Consider the following 19,414-nt stretch of genomic DNA (forward strand, 5'->3'; position numbering starts at 1 on the left):
GGGGTGCAAAAATCTGGCCTCGCGCACGGGCGCCGAGATTTGCGAACACAATCTAAGTCAGTTGAACCTGCATCTTATAAGAAATGGCCCCAGAGAGCTCCCAATTCCCTAACCTCAGAGCACACACGGAGCAGACCGCCAAGCTGAAGTGGCTTCATGAAGCAACCATTGCCTCACGTTGCATCTTCTGCCAATTAACGCCGCCCCGCCCTTTCCGCCCGGGAGGCGGGCCTGGCTTGGATCGCTCTAGGCTTCTCCCTTTTTATGGTAACGCTGAGCCTCTCTAGCTCTCATCCGTCTTCCTCTCAGTGGCAGCGCGGTGAGGTGAGGAAAAGCCGGCCGCCCAGTCGGCCCTACGTGAATGCGGGTGCAGCCCAAACTCCGCAGAGGAGACCACGAGCTAAGGTGGAAGGGATGGGGGGAGGCTCTGGGAAGGGCGCGACCGGTCCGTGGGTGAGAGGGGGAGCCAGGGCCGGTTCATGGAGATATGGAAGGAGAGGTGGGAGAGGAGGCCCAGGCACGTGAGAGTGACTTCCAGTGGCTGGCTGGGGCCTCCCGCAGCCCGCCACCCTGCAGAGCCCCCGACTTTCCCTAGTTCATCTGCGGGCCCCCTGGGTCAGGACCCAGCACAGTTTCTGTCGCATTTGTGTCCTCCGCGGGTTTGTCGCCTCTTTTCGGAAGACCGGGGGCCGGCAAAGCTATGACTTAGGCATTCGCTGTTTACTAGAGGGTAATTACGGCCTTGAACCTAGTTCGCAGCCTGTATCGCTCCAGTTTCGTTTTTTATTTTTATTTTTATTTATTTTTTAGTGAGCATCCCCCCTACCCCTAGCTGTTCGGTTGAGGCCGGAGGCCGATCAGTATTCTTTTTCCCATCCCAGTAGGATAAATACAATAAATGATCCTTGGTTGTATATGGGAGCTTGAAACATGATGTGGCTTGAAACATGATGTCAGCTGGGGGCGTTAGGCTTGTGACCACCATGCTGTTGGGGTGGGAATAATTGCAGCATCCTGCGGACCTCCTCACCCTGGTTTGGAGAGATTCAGCCTCCTCGGTGTGAGATTGTGGCAGTTTCAAAACGTGTATTCGAAAGACGTTGTTTACGTAGTGCTGGTGTTGATGCCAGAGAAGCTACAACTGTAAAACAGGAACTGGGTGATTCCTTGACCTCACAGAGCTTAATATGTTATTGAAAGACCAACAATACAGTTCCTCTTTTGCCTTAGGTGATGCAGAAAGTATAACCATACAGCTCCTGCCTTCCCACAGCTGAGAATAGAGAAAAAGTTTTAGCACCGTTAAATTGTTCTGCAGTCACAGAGAAAGAAGAACCTATTGATAATAGTATTTGGCTAGGGCACAGCAGAAAGGCAAAGACGCTGGTGCTGCCCTGAAAAATAAGTTAGCATAGCCTGGCACAGAAAGGTCCATGGGCTGTCCAAGCAGAGAAGAACCCTATAAAGTGTAAAAGAACTTTGCAGGTCATGTAGTTTGACCTAGAGTGTGCGGCATTTGAACAAGTAATGCCATGCTAGATGGTCCAGACTCTTATTTTTTAGGAAGAGATAAAAGTATTTTCAAGGGAATGATTTAGAGTTTGGTTTCACGATCACTTACTCAACAACTATAGTGTTAAGTATTGTTTGGCAGTTTGGGCCACATCCAGAATCAGGTAGAATAAAGAGAACTTTGCTAATTTTTCTTGGTCTGGAAATAATCTCTCAGTTGTTGAAATCCCATTTCAGTTCTCTTTGGCCTTTAAAGACTAGAAGATTAAAGGCAAATTACAAATTTGGAAGCCTGAAGGGTTTGCTAAATTGTTCCCTAAATGATCTGAAAGTATGCTAGACAAAGCATTAAAAAATCTGAGGGGAGTACATTAGGTAAACCTAGAGTAAATCATTAGGGCCTAATTAAGAGGAGTTCTTCATATAAAGTAAAAGTAGTGTTTGTGGGGTTTTTTTTTTTTCTTTTTTCCATTAAGCAAGAACTTGAATGGTATAACAGGCTCTGTGCTAGGCATGTAAGTAGAGCTCTAAGTTTCAGTTTCATCATGTGTAAATGGGGATGATCGTACTTCACTGTTGTCAAGATTAAAGAGATGATGTTTGTGCTTGGTGCTGTACCTGGCACTTATTAGTCTCAGGCACTTTAACCAAATATTTTAAGTGGTACTACTGACTATATTTTGGTTTGTAATTCTTTACCTTCCTTGTTGGGCCTGACTGTTGAGGATTAAAGACTATCTCTTTGGCTCTTCACCCCTTCTAGTGTCCATTCACTTGTGTGAGTAAGTTAGTATTTGAAGATAATGGGTACAAAAAGTTGACAGTTGCAAGAGGCATGACGTGTATGTGTATGCCTATGACTAAAACTGCTGATTCATAAAGGAGGGACAGATGATTTTTTTTCCCATTAAATAAGAGATAATCTGGGAAAATGCCTTGTAAATTTCTAAGACACTCTCCTGCCCCCCCCCCGCCAAAAGAAAAAAGGCATTCGTCATGAAAGGGAAAGACTCTTATTATAAGTTGACCTAAAAATTCAGCAAATTTCTTGTTTGGCTAAATTTTCTCCTAATGCTTTTTCCCACTAATTAGGAAACTGGAAAAGCTGTATTGAGGGAAACCAACATATTGGAAAATATTTTGGGAAATCTCTCTCTAAATTTGGGGAAGGAAAAAAACCTTATCTTTCCCTGCTTTGTTAGTGGCAGTGATGGCTGTGGTGTCCTGCTTCAATCCTGTAGGTGCCCTGCAATAATGTCCTAGACCTTGTGTTACTAGGAACGCTTGTTAGTGTGATTTCCTTGTATGAGCTTGCTCAGCTACATCTAGCCTGCCTGCCTTAGAGTTTGGTAATGGATAGCAAGTGATAATGCTTAAAAGCTTATTCCATAGAATCCAAATATATACATTTATAAATTTTATTTTTTTTTAAGATTTTTATTTATTTATATGAGAGTGAGAGGGGGAGGGAGAGAGCAAAAGTGAGGGGAGGGGCAGAGGCAGAGGGAGAAGCCGACTTCTCCACAAGGAAGCCTGACAATGAGCAAGAAGCCTGACGCTGTGCTCAAACCTAGTACCCTGGGATAGATCATAAATCTAGCCGAAGGCAGACACTTAACTGACAGAGCTACCTAGGCGCCCCTACATGTATAAATTTTAAATTATTAAAAAACAAAAAACAAATTCATAGATTGGTGGTTACCAGAGGAGGGGGGTGGACAGAATGGCTGAAGGGGGTCAAAAGGTACAAACTTACAGTTATAAAATAAATAACGGGATGTAATGTAAGCATAGTGACAATAGTTAATAACACTGTGCTGCATATTTGAAAGTTGCTAAAGAAGTAAATCTTGAAAGTTCTCATCAGAAGAAAAAAATTTGTAACCACGTGGTGATGGATGTTAACGACTTATTGTGGTGATCTTTCATAATATATGCAAATGTCGAATCATTACCTTGTATACCTGAAACTAATAATGTTACATGTAAATTATACCTCAATTTAGGGGGAAAAAAAACTTCTTTCTTGAGCTTGCAGTGTTTAAGTCATACAAGGAACAAATAATTTTATTTACTGCCTAAGGTGGTAGAAGAAAAACAAGGGGTCTAATCTATTCCACACTTACTACCTTATCTTTTGACTCTTCTAGTAGTGCTATAAGAATATTAAATGTTAATTTTAGAATCAGAAAACATACTATATTTAGGCACTGAATAAAATGTTGGCAACCCTAAAGCATCAGAAACCCAAAATGCAAAAAAAATTTTAGGGATTTTTCAAATAAAAAAAAATCCAGAGTTAGTAAAGACTTTATTTGAAAGGGTTATGCACATAGGGGAAAGGGAACTATTGCAATGGAGATAATTCTCTGACCAAAAGATCTACCAGCATCTCAAGGGAGGAGTAAAGGTTGCTAGAACAGATACCTTGATTGGATTACAGATTCTAGAATGTTTTGCCCTGAGGGCAGCCTCTTTTCTGGAGGAGTTATTTTGAGCCCTGGTTGAGGGTGGACCAAAGTTCTGGGACTTGGGGGGCAGGAGAGATACTTAAAATATAGCTAACAGACGTTTTTGTTCCAGTTGGTCACTTTTGACATGCAGTTAAAATTAACAGATTTATAGGGGCGCCTCAGTGGCTCAGTCGGTTGAGCAGCAGACTTTTGGTTTCAACTCAGATCATGATCTCTGGGTTGTGAGATGGAGCCTGGAGCCCCCCATTGGCCTCCCCACTCAGTGGGGAGTTGGCTTCCCCTTTCCCTCTGTTCTCCACTGGCCCGTGCGTGCTAAACTGCATGTGGTCATGCTGTCTCTCTCTCTCTCTCTCTCTCTCCCTCTCCTTTCTCTCTCTCTCAAATAAACAAATAAATCTTTAAGATAAAAGATTGACAAATTTATAACTGAGGCAAAGAATCTTTCCTAGTCATCTGTAAACAAGGGGGTATCCTCAGAGTCTTGTAGAAGCCATTAGGAGAGGAATGGAAGGTTTCTTTGACCATGACTCTTAAAGAATCACGAACACAGGTTCCAGATAAAATTAACTTCTCAAAAGGCATTTTTGCTATTTGAAATGGAAAATAAGTATACAAATAAAATTCGCCCACACCTCTAGAGGAAGGCCTTAGGAGACTCCGTGACTAATTAAGTATTAGTATTTATAAATCCTACTTCACTAGGTGTAGTTGAAAAAAGTACTTGAAAACCTAGATCTCATTTTTAACATAGTAAAAATCTTCCCAAAGGTGGGGCAAAAGAACTAAATTAAACAGGTCTAAATGAATGCATTTGAGGTTTTTCATTTGTTACTGGTTTTCATCTTATCTAAGCAGTACTTTTTTTTCTTCTTCCGTGATGAATACTAAATATTTTACTGGTAAAAGTGATTAGCTAAAGCAAATTAATCTTTTGCTGTTTAAAAGAATTTTACACACAAAGTTCCACAAAAAGAGGGGGCAGAAGTAAAATCATGACTGTCACACACATTGTGAAATTATGAACACACAGATTTTGTTTCCCTTACTAATGAGAGAACTGGTAAGATGTTATAACCAGTTTAAATGATAAAAGAACAGACATATTTCTTGATCAGGAATATTAAAATAAAGGAGCACATGGAGGCAAAATGGTCTTCTACAGTGGGCCAGGAAATCCATTGAAACTCAATTAGACAGAAGTTACAAGAATATAGACAAGAATTGCATTCGCCTTGCTAACCTTTACAGTTGTCAGCTCTAAAAGAGTGGAAGCAAGGCAGTGGAAGACCCAGAGCTCTTGTAATCAGAACGTGAAAACCTTGACATCTCTGCTTTCAACATCTCTGCATAGTTCTCTATACATCTGTTTTATCAAATTTATGACTCTCCTCCCTTCATAACCTTCCTTAAATGTCAGACTTCCTCGAAGGCAAGTTCATGTGTGAGTGTGTATTTTCCTTTTTTTAAAAAAATATGCTTTACAAATATGGAAATGCTTGGTTAATAATCTCTTAACTGAATTACCTAAAGCAGTGGATCTCAAACTAATATGCTTACCTATAACCTGGGGATTTTTTTTTTTTTTTTTTTAATATGGATCCTGATTCAGTAGGTCTAGGGTCCATACCGAGATTCTTCTTTTCTAAATAGGTTCCCAGCTGATTGTGAAGTACTGGTTCTTGGACAGTGAATAGTAGGGCATTTCTGATTGTTAATTAAGAAGGTGTTAGATTAATCATTACATCATTACCTGGAGAACATTGCATCATACAGGTGAAGACAGCAAAATGAAGCTGTTGGATTGTCACTTGAAAATAATAAATATTAATTGTGGCCACATTGCTAGAACACAGACCAAAGTTAGGAAAAGAAAGAAGTTGCTGGGAAACAGATCCAAGGAGCTCTATAGCAGAACTTTAGGGAAGGAAGACAGAAATAAGGACATTGAGTAATACAAAAGGGGAGGAGCAGCCAGAGGCTGTAATTTTTAGAAGGCAGGCAGTAACCACTTAAGATCATAGCTGAAATTTTGTGCACCTTGAGCTAACCTGACTTTTCCTTTAGCCCTGCATTAGCTGTGCATGAACAAACTGCGTAATAGTAGATCAGGAAACAAACTTAACGTAAGACTTTAAGCAGTAAGACTTCATTAATTCAGGTGTATACCTTTTACTATGACAGTTTTAAATGAGTGGTACAGTTGTGCCATTGAGTTTTAATCAGTGTGTTAATTTTTTTTTTTTTTTACTGTAACTGGAAGTTTATCTTCTGTTAGGACATTTTAATTTTAAACTGAGCAGGTCCTGTAATTTATTAGTGGGGAGTTCAGCTTTCTTTTAGCAACAAGTAAGAAGTTGGGCGTAATGTGAAGCTGATACCAAAGAAACATCTCTACTTACTGGAAATGCAAAAAATGCATAGTAAATGAGGTTGCCAAATTTAGCAAATAATATGGGGTGTGCATTTAAATTTGAAATTCAGACAAATACCACATTACTTTTTAGCAGTATTTGGGATACAATTAAAATATATGCATTATCTAAAATTCATATTTAACTGAGCATACTGTATTTTACCTGCTCTAATAGTAAATTTACTCTAACAGTGAGACCTGAGGGATGGCTGCTAATAAAATGGTATTGTGCAACAGTTTAATTCCTTCAAGTGTTCCTCCGAAAGTTCTAGTACTCAAAAGTATGCCAAGAGCTCAAAATAGTTGGAAGCACCTGTTTACCAGAAGAGGATGTTTTCAAGGACTGATAGGGTCATGGTTAAGTTGAATTATTTAACACTGTACTCTCCAACTAGGAGTGCAGGTTCATAGTGGTTTAAGGTTAATAAAAGAATTTATGCTGTTGTGGAAGATGTCCAAGCAAGTACTTATCAGAAAAAAGTGATTTAGTAGGAGTTTAATCATATTTCCGATTTTATAAGGGAGATCACTTAAGTACACAGGCACAACTTAGAGTCTTGCTAATAAAATAAACTCTCATGAACTATGTAGTAATTTAGACAAGATAAAAGGAAAGTAAACACATGAACAATTGCTTACTTGGTCTTTAGAGATTGCACTATTTCAGTGATACTGCAGTATACATTCACTGGAATATTTTTTATTTCTTATTTTCATTTTGTTATTTAAATTTTAGTGAACATGCAGTACAATATCGGTTTCTGGAGTAGAATTGATTCATCACTTACATATAACAGCCAATGCTCATCACAAGTGCCCTCCTTAATACCCATCCCCCATCTAACCTACCTCCTACCGACCTCCTTCAGTCAACCCTCAGTTTGTTCTCTGTCATTAAGAGTCTCTTATGGGTTGTTCCCTCTCCCTTTTTCTCCTTTTCCCCCTTCCCATAGTTCATGAGTGAAATCCTATGGTATTTGTTTTCTCTGAGTGAGTTAATTTCACTTAGCATGATATACTCGAGCTCCATTCGTGTCATTGCAAATGGCAAGATTTTCTTTTTAATGGCTGTCAGATGTTTTTCATGTGCTGTCTATTGTCTATATATCTTGCTTTTTGAAATGTCTACTTAAGTCTTTTGCCAATGTTAATGGTTTGTCTTTTTATTGTTGAGTTGCAGTTTTTTTAATCTGGATGCAAGGATTTGGCTGATAAATACTGTTTGCGTATTTTCTCTCAATATACGGCTTTGCTATTAATATTTGAAATTTTGACTTCCATTGAATAAAAGTAGTCTTAATGAAACCTAATTATCATTTTTTCTGTATGGTAATTGCTTTCTGTTTCCTGAGACATCTTTGTCTACACAGCATCATAAATATGGTCTCCAATGCTTTCTCCATAAGTCTTTAGTTTAGCTTTAGTGTTGAAGATTATGAACTATCTTGATTTTCATCTATAGTGTAGGGTACTGGTCAATGTTCATTTTTCTCATATGGATATCCATTTATTTCAAAACCACTTGTTGAAAAACCTGACTTTTCCCATAGGATTGGCTTTATACCTTTACCAGAAATCACTTGTACATATAAATGGGGATATATCTCTTGGGTTTATATTTGATCCCACTGATATGTATATATCTGTCTTTAAGATGATTCCATACCGGGGCACCAGTCAACAAGTGTCTGCCTTCGGCTCAGGTCATGATCCCAGGACCCTGGGATCAAGTCCCACATTGGGCTCCCTGTTATCAGGAAGCCTGCTTCTCCCTCTCCTGTTTCTTCTGCTTGTGTTTCCTCTGTCCCTGTCTCTCTCTCTCTGTGTCAAATAAATAAATAAAATCTTTTAAAAAAAGATAATTCCATACCATCCTGATTAGAGTAAGTTCATTCTGATTGGACTGGAAGGCCTTCTAGCTTTATTCTTTTTTATGGTTGTTTTGGTTGTAGGAAGGCCTTTGTATTTCTGTGTAAATTTTAGGTGAAGCTTATTAATTTATGATTATGATTGCATTGAATCTATAAATTAACATGAGGAGAACAGTCAACCAGTTTTGTGTCTTGGGGTATGGTTTTTCTCACCATTTATTTTGGTCTTTTAAAATATTAACAAATTTTGTAGATTTTAGTGTACAGATGTTCCATGTTTTGTTAAAATTATTCCTAAGTATTTCTTAATTTAGTGACACTTTTTTTTTAAGATTTTATTTATTTATTTGACAGAGATCACAAGTAGGCAGAGGGGCGGGGGGGGGGGGAAGCAGGATCCCTGCTGAGCAGAGAGCCCCATGCAGGCTCTATCCCAGGACCCTGAAATCATGACCTGAACCGAAAGCAGAGGCTTTAACCCACTGAGCCACCCAGGTGCCCAATTTAGTGACACTTTTGAAGGTTGTGACTTTTTTATACATAGTTGTGGATTCTGTGTACTAAATTGTTTTTATGAACTTTTTGCCTATGTTCACAAGGAATTTTGGTCTTTTTAATTTTTATTTATTTATTTACTTATTTATTTCCTGTTTTAGAATGTCATTGGTCTTGTATCAAGGTAATGCCTGCCTCAAAATAAGTTGAGAATGAAGGGGAAAAAAAAAAAAGATAAAAGGAAACTAAAGGAACAGATTTCCCAGTAGCCAAGGAAAAGAATTCCCTAATGGGTAAAAATATATTAATTCTATGGACAAACAGAATTTCTAAAACAAATTTCTAAGTTCCTAGATGCTTTTCCTATTAAATATGGTCAGGGTAGTCCAAGTCTTTGGATGCTTAGAAATAATTTTATGTTCAGAAAATCACAGATCAGTGGCTATAAATTGGTGATAGTTATTACAAATGTAAGGAATCAAGCATCAATGAGAGAGAAAACATTAGGAGTTTCCATAATGTGCTAAGGAGGTTGTTAATCAAGTTTCTTTCCTTGTGTTGATTGTTAAGGTCAGAGCCAGATTTCTGTCCCGTGTCTGTTCTAGTACAGTAGAGCATAGTTTGTTGTTTTATAACTGTATCTCTGGCTTCCTCTTTTCTATTCCTTCATTTATTTTAACCCACATTTCTGTTAAAAGAAATTTAATTATTTGTATAATACAAGCTATTTTATCTGATGCACTAGACACCATTACTGGGAAGTTAAATTTTAAAAGTTGGTTGAAATAGAATAAAAATACATAAATATGCTCCATTTTAATTAGCTTTTAAACATTTTAAGTTAAAAATGTTCAGTAACATTTTGAACTTTAGATTGTATTCTATTTTTTAACTTTTTAAATATAGTATTTTAACTGAGAACAGATATATATGTATTCACTATTTTTTATTACATGAGACTGGAGTCATCTTTGTATGTGGTTTTATATGATTCTGGGGTTTTTTGGTTTTTTGTTTTTTTTTTCTGAACAAAACACTGGGAAGTATCTAAGCTTTCTAACCATTTTTTTTTTTTAATATGGAGCAAAGTTTAGAAAAACACTTGCAAAATAGCAGAATCCTAGCTATTTCAACACTTGCCACCACCCAGATTTCAGTGGTTCACATATATTTTCAATACTTTTTTCCCTACTGACTTGTATTTGTGACTTTTTCCTTAAGAATTCAACTAAGTTGGGGCGCCTGGGTGGCTCAGTGGGTTGAGCCTCCGCCTTCGGCTCAGGTCATGGTCCCGGGGTCCTGGGATCGAGCCCCACATTGGGCTCTCTGCTCAGCAGGGAGCCTGCTTCCCTCTCTCTCTCTCTGCTTGCCTCTCAGCCTACTTGTGATCTCTGTCTGTCAAATAAATAAATAAAATCTTTAAAATAAAAAAGAAAGAAATATGTATACCACAAAATTGTTATTACTCAAGTATATTTTAGCATGATTCTTATTTTCATCTATAAACCATGTATGCTATTTTGTGTGTTTAAAATTTTACATAAATGTATTCTTTTACAACTTTTTCACTTAAGATTATCTTTAAGATTTATCCATGGTGATTCTTATAATTCCTGTGGTTAACTGTCCTATAGGAGTGTTGAGTAACCTATGGTTTCTCGTCCTTAAAATTAGGTAATTTCCAACTTTTCACTGTCAAAGATGGTAAATGCTCAAATGTAAATGCACAATGCTCAAAGACAATAAATACACAAAAGTCCTTGTGCTCTTTTGGGACATTTATTTTTTTGGCAGACATCTAGACCAGAAAGTGCAAGATCCTGGAATGTGGACTTGTTTAATTTTGTGAGAAATTGCCAAAAAGACTCTGAAGCAGTTACAGTTTATATTCCTGTCAATGTATAAGGAGCATGTAAGAGTTTGCCACATTTTAACCAGCACTAGGTTATCAGATTTTTAAAATTTTGCTCAGCAAGTGTTTGAGAAATGGTATTCAGTTTGCACCTTTTTTTTTTATAACTATAAAGGTTGAACATCTTTGCATGCATTTATTGGCTATTTTGTTCTCTTCCTCTGTGAATTGAGTATCTGTATTTGCTTAGATTTTTTTTTTAAGATTTTATTTATTTATTTGAGAGAGAGAGAAGGAGAGAATCATGAGCTAGGCGGGAGGGTGCAGAGGGAGAGGGAAAAGCAGACTACCTGCTGAGAGGTAGCCCAAAGCGAGGCTGGATCCCAGGATCTTGGGATCATGTCCTGAGCAGAAGGCAGACCTTAACTGAGCCACCCAGGTGCCTCTGTTTGCTTAGTTTTCTAATGGGTTCTTTGTCATTTTCTAATTGATCTGTAAATGTCAGAATTTTTTATGTATATTCAGGATAATAATCCCAACCATACCTTTCAAGTGTGACTGGGACTGTTTTTCCTCCTTTAGAGTTATAAGGAAATGTTTAATTTTGGCATATAATCAAATGTATCCATCTTTTCCTTTGGTATGTGCTTTCTTGTTTGAGACATTCTCTATCCCAATGTTGCAAAGTCTTCTATGTTTTCTTAGAAACATTAGTACAGTTTTTCTTTTCTTGTTTAATTCTTTAATCCATCTGGAGTTGATTTTTGTGAGAAAGAGATCTTAGTCTGTCTTTTTCCATGTGCTTAGCTGCTTACCCCCTAGTATTTCATTCAGTCTTTTCCCCATTAATGCACAGTACCCACTGATTTTATAAAATCACATGTCATATACTACACCAAGCCCTCATCTTTTTATGGATCTATTCATCTATACTATTCTGCATTTGTCTATACTACTGTTATACTAAACACCACACTTTTAATTATAACAGCTTTATGGCAAATAAATACCCGACTTTGTTTTCCTTCAAGACTATCTTGACTGGATTTTTACTCATCCATATAAACCAAATGCTAAATTCCAAAGGGGAGTGGGTGGAATACCTGCTGGGATTTGACTGGAATAGTATTGAATTTACAGATAAATTCCCAGGGAGTTTATACGCCTCAGTAAGATTTCCCATGATTAATTTCTACATTTATTTAGGAGATCCTTTTTGTATTTCTGTTCGATGATTTTCTCCATAAAAGTCTTGCATGTCTTTTGTAGGATTGATTTTGTGAGGTCTCTTAATGTTTTAGGTTTCCAGCATCATTGTTGAATTATCTAACTAGTTTTAATAGTTCGTCTGTTGAACCTTTTGTATTTTCTGTGTAGATATTTATATCATCTTTGAGTAGTACTACTTCTTCTCAATCCCTGTTAATACAGTGTTCAGTGGAAGCTTTAATACAGTGTTAAATAGCAGGTATTCTTTTGGAGTTCTAACTTTAGAGGGAATGCTTCTAATGTTTTATGATTAAATAATGTTTACTGTAAGCTTTTGGTGAATGTCTTTCTATTCCTCGCATGCTAAGAGTTTCTTTCTTTTAAATAGGTGTAGAATTTTATCAAATGCTTTTTCAGTTTCCCAGATAAAAATTTCGCAGCACAAATCTGACTTCAGTGTTTTCTCTAGGGCAATCAGCACATGACCTACTAGAGAGAGATCAAGGGAAATTTGCTGGAATCCAGAGTGATGGATCCATGTTCAGTTGGAGTTCAGCTTCGTACCACAAATGAGTGCCATAAAACCTACTACACTCGTCACACTGGTTTCAAGACTTTGCAAGAATTGTCATCAAATGATATGCTTTTACTTCAACTTAGAACTGGAATGACACTTTCTGGGAACAATACCATTTGCTTCCATCATGCAAAAATTTACATTGACAGATTTGAGGATTTGCAGAAGTCATGTTGTGACCCATTTAACATACACAAAAAACTAGCCAAAAAAAATTTGCATGTAATTGACTTAGATGATGCCACTTTTCTGAGTGCAAAATTTGGAAGGCAGCTTGTACCTGGTTGGAAGCTTTGTCCAAAATGTACACAGATAATCAATGGAAGTGTGGATGTTGATTCTGAAGACCGGCAGAGAAGAAAACCTGATTCGGATGTATGTATAGCATTCATTTTCTTCCTGCTGTTTTACAGTGTGCGGTTTTGTCGAATTGTAAAGAAATCCTATTTATGTTATTATTTATTATACTAATTATGAATTAAAGCTGGGGAGGTGAAAATAAATGGTGTTTCTAAATATTTCTGTATACCCAGACTGGATGATAAAATAAGCTTAAGAATGGAAGAGAATGGAATAGCATATTATGTCCAAGACTCCAGCTGTAACTCCTAGGGCTAAGATGTTGGGGGTGGCTTTTAGAACATTCTGGTAAAGCCAGGACTTAATTGTTATCTTAGGTTCTTTTCTAATACCAGAGTAACTCAGTGAGACCTGCCAGCCAGTGAGGATCTGTATAGCAAAATGAATTCTCCTTTTATATGAAGGACTTAAAAATGACTGCTTTAAAATAAACACCAGAGAAGTGATTTGCAATAATTGTTTCTTCAACCTTTCTTTCTCCTTTGGCACTAATACCATTCTTGTTTGGGTTTTTTAGATGCTTGTGAGTTTCCATTGCTTCTAGCTCTGAGTTCTTACTTGCTAACTTAAGAACTCCCTATGGTCAAAAAGCATACATTTTTACACTGTAAATACTAAATATTTATAACTCCCTTTTTCACATGCCTACGTCCAGATTATTTAACTATATGAGGAAAAAACTGAGATTTCATAAAGCTATCTTTGGTGTAGAACAAAGACAAGTATATCAAAGGAGCACTTCTCAAAATTTCTACTTAAAACCAATTTATAATTCTTGCTGCTGGGATATTTTTCTCAATTTCCTCCTTTTCATTATAGTAATAAGCCAAATTAAAAGATAATTAAAATTTTAAATTATATGTAGTGCTACCCTTTTGTTCTCCCCTCAGAGGCATATATCTCTAGGACCCAGTGTTCTCTTGCAGTTCATACTAGGTTCTTGCTGCTGTCACTTTAGAGTTTTGTCCATTTCATTTATTTGTTGCTCTTGTGGAATATATCACATAAACTGTTTTTTTCCCCAAATAATGAATCATTAATTCATTATATATATGTATATATGTATAATATTATAGAATATTATATATAAATATTATTTATATATTATTTATGATATATATAGAATTCATTATAATAATGATGGTTAAATCCTTAACCATCAAAATTTTGTTTTACCAAAGCTTTTTAAAAAGATGATAATACTATTTCAGGACTTGAAACCGTATTACCTTTCTGCTTTTAAAAATATATAAAATAAAAATTAAAAAATTAAATTAAAAAAATTAAAAATATATAAAGTAGAACCTTTCCTTAAGAACTCAAGATATTAGGAACCTCAGTTTTGTTTTTGTTTTGCTTTTTAAAAGCTTTAATATTTTTTAAGTAACTTCCAGACCCAACATGGGGCTTGAACTCAGCACCCAAAGATCATGAGTCATACATATACTCCACTGCCAGGTACCCCAGGAACCTCAGTGTTATGCCAATGGGTTATAAAGCAGTTTTTCTATGTTTTCTCCCATCTCAGCAACAGCCATTGCAGTTTTTACCATGCCTGTTGCCCCCCCCGATATGCCAGAGACTAAAATCAGGTAATGAAAATATTACAACTAAATTAACCCGTAAACTTCAGTCTAGGGCTGTATAAAGGTTGTACTTGGGCTCTAAAACCTTTTTCTTATTTTTTTGTGAATTCCAGACCGTCCTTCAGGTTAAGGAATAATCTGGATTAACATTAAGTTAAATATTAATCTCTTCATGGTAGATGGTCAAGATTTGAGTTGATAATTTGTTTACCTTCATTCAGGGAAGAACTGCAAAAGCTTTGAGGTCATTGCAGTTTGCAAACCCAGGAAAGCAAACTGAATTTGCTCCAGAAACTGGTAAAAGAGAAAAAAGAAGGCTCACAAAAAATGCAACTGCTGGTTCTGACAGGTAAGCTCTGTGTTCACTGAAGACCTATTAACTTGCTGCTTCAAGTGAAGTTGTATTGCTTCACTATTTTAAGTTTTGAATTTTCTGGGTAGATGTTTTAAATTAGATGATCTGGGATTAGTAATACTCTCCAAGGACTACATAAAAATCAAGGCATCCCTTTCAAATCTAAAAATTTATTTCTAAGAAAGAGTCAATGAAGTGAACAAGTTAACATTTTTGGCATGAGAATTCAAATTTAAACATATTACACCTAAAACAGTTTTTTAAAAGTATTGGTATTATGTAATTAGTATATCACTTCTCTATGGGTGGCAGCCAAAAAGTCAATCTTAGAAGAATTCAAGGTTGCTTTTTATTTTTTACATGTCTAAAATAGAAACAGTTATGGTACAGTCAACAGAATGATTGAGAAAACTAAATTGTTTAGAATATGACTTTTTAAATTGAACATTTCTGAAGCACAGGTTGACAAAGAAATGTTAGTACAATCATTCAGAATTATTTTCTACATATGCCATTTATTCCATCTGTTAAGGTTTTCCACTGAGTCATTTCATTGTTTTTAAGCCATATTTGCTAGAGTCTATTAAAGAACAAGAAACAGATTAATTGCAGTATAAAAACAAGTAGGGTCATAGGAAGAGATTGGTAACCAACAGAATGTCCCACTATTAAGCTGTCGTTCTCTGTTGTTGCTGTTAAGGTAAGGGGAAAATACTTCAAACAAATATATTTTTTGGAAATGGTAAAGGAATGGACTGAGTTGACTTTTAAATGGACTTGTAGAGGCATATTCAGGCTTCTTGGATTTGTCTCCACACTTTAGAATGAGGTCTCTTCTCACAACAGAGTTCATTTACTACTAATTATAGAGTAAGCTTGAGTCTGGTAAGTTATGTACTAGTTTTGCAGGACATCATCTCTAATTCAAAATATTACACCTTAAATTTGTTTTCATTACCTTATTTTCAAAAACATATTAAAAAATAATGTGTTTGCGAGTTATAATTCATCTTGTGTTTTATTTTACAGACAAGTGATACCAGCGAAGAGTAAGGTCTATGATAGCCAGGGTCTCCTAATTTTCAGTGGAATGGACCTTTGTGACTGCCTCGATGAAGACTGTTTAGGATGTTTCTATGCTTGTCCTGCCTGTGGTTCCACCAAATGTGGAGCTGAATGCCGTTGTGACCGCAAGTGGCTGTATGAGCAAATCGAAATCGAAGGAGGAGAAATCATTCATAACAAACATGCTGGATAATTTGTGGTATCAAATTATGGGCTCTTTAAAGATGCCTTCTCTATTTCTAAAATTCTATCATCCTAAGATAAATTTTAAAGTTGATTGCCAAATGACAGAGAATTTGAAAACCACCTCAACATACATTCACTGGGCACTAAAGTTGCATTTAGGGTGCTTTAAGATTCATTATCTGATGGAAATTTAGATGGGCTATTCCTCAGCAGTCCTCTTTAAGCCTGTCTGGGTCAATGTTAACAAGGAGGCAAAGACCGTCCTCCATTAGCACAGCTCAAATTTCAGTTAGCACGGTCTGTACTGTGAGCAGTTAGGTGAAGTACAGACTTCCCTGATAGCCCTTTGGTCCAAGGATCATTATGTAACAGACGTGCTTCATCATCACTGACCAATCACAGTACTTCTCTCAAATTCTGCTGGTGATTGGTTACTGCACATCTGTCATTCAGTGCACTCACAGCGAAGTATGTGGTTGTGTTGTCCTCTTATCACCCATGTGACATTTTACAAAAGTAGATCATCAAAAGAACTGGCCAACAAAGATAAAAATGAGTGAAGAAATGAAAAATGGTAATGCTAGATGTGAGATTTGAACTGAATGGTAAGTGGAGTTACGGAAGAAATCACTGATGGGAATTTTGAGTCTCAGTATGCAGCTGAGGGGACCTCATGGAGACAAGCTTCATGTAATAAGGAAATTGGTTGTGACGAGAAGGTTGAATAGGTCCCAGAGGAATTGATGGTAAAAACTTCACATTAAAGGAGATTAGTTATTTTGCAACATTGAAAGTACAAATGATAAAATGGTGGAAACTGATCCAAACTTGAATATGACAGTTCGCAATGGCATAGAATAGATGCTTACTTAGTATCCTAAGTTAACAAAAAGGCAAGTATTGTTCAAACCCCTTTTGATTAGTTTTTTACAGTGAAATAATACTTTCTCAATATTTCTGATGTTTTAAATTACAGTATGCTAACATACTTTTTTACAGTGTTTTCATGGTTTTTTTGTTTATAACTGAGTGCGTTTTTAATATCTTGACAGTTTTTTTAAAGGTCACAGAATATTTTCCCCCATTGATTGTTAAAATTGCTTTGAATGGCTGTTTTTTATGGTCCTGCACTATTATTCAAGCTAAGGACTGTAGCTGAGAACAGTGTCCACCTACTACAGGAAAAATTAATTCTGATAAAACTAGGTGGTTGATTGAAAGTATTTTGGAAATAATCTACATATCTAAATGCTAAAATTTATCTCACAATTTACCCTTTAAAAAAAAAGCCTTAGTATTGTAAACCTTTCATTGTTTAGACCATACGTTCTTGGTAAAAGTTTGTTCTTGATGGAAAAATCTCATTCTTTGTATAAAGCACGGATAGCATGGATATACATATAATACATAAATAGGGATACATTGTATTGATGGCATTAAAGTTTTATGGGGTGGTAATTAGGATTAAAAGGCCAGAAAGCTTTAAGGGAGTAATAATGAGGGGAAAAAAGTTAGAGAAACACTGGTTGAGAGAGAATATAAATTATTTGAAAATTGAATCTTAATGTACTAGTTTTTATGGGATTTGTATGGGTGCTGTTTGGAAGATGAGAGTGGGTGATAACTTTTTTTAAGCAGTTAGCTATCTGTCTAAAATCTTACCATCTAGGACATTGCCACTAAATTAGGTTTTTGCTTGGTTTTCCTTATATTAGAGTACTTTGGTTTAATCAGATGAACTTTTAGCAGTTTGAAATACCTACTAGCCATTGAAACGAAATTTATACGACCAGTTTGATTAAATTGACTAGTAGAGGTTTATTTTTACTCCTGTATACTTCTGGTATCTGTTTACTTTGATGGAATGCCATTTTGAACCATGAAATTGTAATTAAGTTACAGTTGTCACTGGCCTAGTTATCAGAAGTATTGTTAGTATCAATTCACATTTCAAAAGAGCACTGGCAAAAAGAATATTTTGGCTTTATATACTTAAATCAGATGCTAGATTTTTTTTTTCTGAATTAAGGAAAAATTTTGTTAGAGTGGATACACAGACTTCTAATTTTATCTTTAGAATAAAATTAGAGAAGCTTGTCTCTAATGAACTTCTGGGTTCATTAGACATTAGTTGCATTACTGCCAGTGTTTTGTTGGTTCTAAGTAAGTATGATTTAGTATATTGCTTAAGCTATTCATAAGGGACAAATTTAAATCTTGGGTTTTTTGTTGTTTAAAACAGGAATATATTTTCAAAAGAATAAATGACTTTAAAATTCGAATTGTTTCTATTTCAGCATTCCTTAGTGGAACATTTCTGCATTACTTTTCAAAGATGGTAATAGTTAACTTTAAGTTTCAAGGGTAAATTTCTTGAACAGTTTTGTTTTTATTTGTTCATTATACCTATTTAGGAAACCGGACTTTTCATGAGCATGCACAATGTTTACAGAGAGAGGTATGTCTAATTTAGGGTACGCTATAATAAAAGCTGTGTTTTGGAAAAATTACATCATGAGTTCACTTACTATTTTTTAATACAGAATTACAGACATGCAGAATACAACTAAATCGTCTAGATTCTTTTTATATTTTGCCTAAGTATAGTTCCAGGTGGCTAAAATATTTTTGGATACTATTAGTCTAACAAGCAGAAATAAAGTGATACAAACACTTCTGCTGTATATAGATCCTGCTGGAGAAGTTAATGTAAGACCATAAAGATTAGTATTACACAGTATTGGCCACAAATGTTAAAGTAAAAATGCATGTATATATTTGAAGTAAATGGCATCCCATGTGATTCTATTCCTGTTTCTTTTACAAGTATAAGAAAATAGTTATCTTTGAAATATTATACTTGAGGGACGTCTGGGTGGCTCAAATCATTAAGTATCTGCCTTTGGCTCATGATCCTGGGGTCCTGGGATCGAGCCCTGCAACAGGGTCCCTGCTTAGCAGGAAGCCTACTTCTTCTCTCCCAGTCCCCCTGCTTGTGTTCCCTGTCTTACTGTGTCTCTCTCTGTCAAAGAAATAAAATCTTTGGGGGAAAAAAAAAAATATTACACTTGAAATTCTTCTATTTTTAAAATGTTATATCTACTTGTTTATAACAAGCTGTTCTACCACCTGACAGAACATTCTCCAGAAAAATTCATTAATGTCCTCTCAAATATTCCATGTTCCTAATCCCTAAACACATATTGCAGAGCCCAGGTAATATGAGTGTTCTGTAAACAAACACACAAAAAGTTTGTTTTTTTCTAATGGGAATGGCTGTCTGAAGTGTGTTTGTTACATAACGCGTTGTAGGTGAGTTTCGTTGGACAAAATCTGGGCAGCTCCGTTCTTTGAAAGAGCTGTTGCTGTGCTGAAAAGGCAGATGGATCCACTGTGGCCTCTCCTCCCCACCCATCCTGGGCCAGGGAACGATGTGTTTGGGGGGGTCTTAAACGGACT

The 19,414-nt window shown here is 36.2% G+C and overlaps 1 protein-coding gene across 1 annotated transcript; it reads left to right on the plus strand.

The window, feature by feature from the left end:
- Window positions 1–12,331: 12,331 nt before the first annotated feature.
- ARL14EP (ADP ribosylation factor like GTPase 14 effector protein) lies at window positions 12,332–16,880 on the plus strand. Its single transcript, XM_032843424.1, has 3 exons — window positions 12,332–12,778; window positions 14,571–14,698; window positions 15,734–16,880. The coding sequence occupies exons 1-3, from the start codon at window positions 12,356–12,358 to the stop codon at window positions 15,960–15,962; spliced, it is 780 nt and encodes a 259-aa protein (XP_032699315.1). The 5' UTR covers window positions 12,332–12,355; the 3' UTR covers window positions 15,963–16,880.
- Window positions 16,881–19,414: the final 2,534 nt, after the last annotated feature.

The sequence above is a fragment of the Lontra canadensis genome, unplaced genomic scaffold, assembly GCF_010015895.1.
Source record: "Lontra canadensis isolate GAN:19392208 unplaced genomic scaffold, GSC_riverotter_1.0 scaffold140, whole genome shotgun sequence".
NCBI lineage: Eukaryota > Metazoa > Chordata > Mammalia > Carnivora > Mustelidae > Lontra > Lontra canadensis.